This window comes from Salvia hispanica, unplaced genomic scaffold (genome assembly GCF_023119035.1).
Source record: "Salvia hispanica cultivar TCC Black 2014 unplaced genomic scaffold, UniMelb_Shisp_WGS_1.0 HiC_scaffold_88, whole genome shotgun sequence".
Taxonomy (NCBI): domain Eukaryota; kingdom Viridiplantae; phylum Streptophyta; class Magnoliopsida; order Lamiales; family Lamiaceae; genus Salvia; species Salvia hispanica.
The window spans coordinates 13661-15148 of NW_025952665.1; the positions used below are offsets into that span (position 1 = coordinate 13661).

Below are 1488 nucleotides of genomic sequence, written 5' to 3' on the forward strand. Positions count from 1 at the left end.
TTATGTTACTTGTTAAATATTCTGTTGACATCGTGTGTTTGAATTGGTGTATTCTAATTAAACTGGACATTTTGATCCTGGTAATTTGAAGCATGTTCTGATATTTTGGCTTACATAACTTATAACAATTGTCTAAGAATTTTACAAGAGTTCAGCCACCTCTTTAGAGATAACTAAAGGTGTTATGTTGTTGATTTATGCTCTGTTGACATGACTTGAAAATCTGTTGACATGATTTATGTTCCTTGGTAAATATTCTATGTTGTAGGGTCTGTTATTCCAATTTGCAAGCCTGAGTTGAGGCCTTATGAAGGTAAAAAAATTTCTTCCCTTGAGGAAGGAATTTCCTTTTATGAAAAGTATGCTCAGGAGTGTTGTTTTGATTGTCGAAGATTTGGAAATAGGTCTAGTGGTGGTGTTATTATTTTTCAGTATGTTGTTTGCAATAGACAAGGATTTCATACAGTATGATATATTATGGACTAGTATTGTTGAAAAATATGGTGTAGAAGATCATAAATGGTTTAAGGATAGGTTTGCTATTAAACATATGTGGATCCCAGCCTTCTTTAGAGATGTTCCTATGGGTTCTTTAATGAGAACAACATCTTTTTCAGAATCTGAAAATAGGATGTTTAGAGTGATACAAGAATTTATTGCTGAGGCTGATAAGAGTTGTCGGATGATTAGCATGTCCACATTGGAGAATATCGAGGTCTTCAAAGTTTCTGATGCTAGAAAGAATACCTTTACAGTTACACATGAGATAGAGACTGAGTCATATGAATGTGAGTGTAAACTATTTTTAAGGTGTGGTTATCTATGCAGCCACCTTTTCTTCATCCTCAGAAACAAAGATGTCAACAATATTCCAGAGAAATATGTTGGTAACCGTTGGCTTAAAAGTGAATTACTAAAGGCAGTTCATGGTCTCACGAGTGATGATAGTGCGTCTGACAGAGGTATTCAAACTATTTTCTATAGATATTTCAGTTTAAGTTTTAGCATGTGTTATTTAAGCTGTTGACATATCTTATATAGGTTGTTGACATCTTATATAGGCTGTTGACATTTTATATGTGTGCAGGTTCTAACAAAGATGACAAACTACAGATTGCTAACAGGTGTCATGGTCGTTACTTTGGTCTATATCAGCGTGCTTTTAGGAATAAAGATCATTTGATTGCTTTGGATAATTTGCTTGCGGGTATTGGTCCTCAAATCTTTAAAGATGACTGTGCTGGATCGTCGTCTATTGATAAAAATGATTCAATCATGAACATATATGGTATTGCTGTACCTGAAGAAATAACTGCACATGCTCCAGATGTGGTTAGTACAAAAGGTGGTGCAAGTGACAAGGAAAGCAGGATTAAGTCAAGCATAGAGAAAGCAATTGAAAAAGCAAATAAACCTCATAGGCGTTGTGGAAAGTGTCATAAAATTACTGATCATAATGCTAGAAGCTGTGGCAGAAAGGAGATATGA

At 34.6% G+C, this 1488-nt stretch overlaps 1 protein-coding gene across 1 annotated transcript; it reads left to right on the forward strand.

Annotated features, from left to right (window-relative positions):
• Nucleotides 1-433: 433 nt before the first annotated feature.
• LOC125200265 (protein FAR1-RELATED SEQUENCE 1-like) lies at nucleotides 434-1488 on the forward strand. The gene is made up of 2 exons (XM_048097952.1): nucleotides 434-962; nucleotides 1088-1488. The coding sequence occupies exons 1-2, from the start codon at nucleotides 434-436 to the stop codon at nucleotides 1486-1488; spliced, it is 930 nt and encodes a 309-aa protein (XP_047953909.1).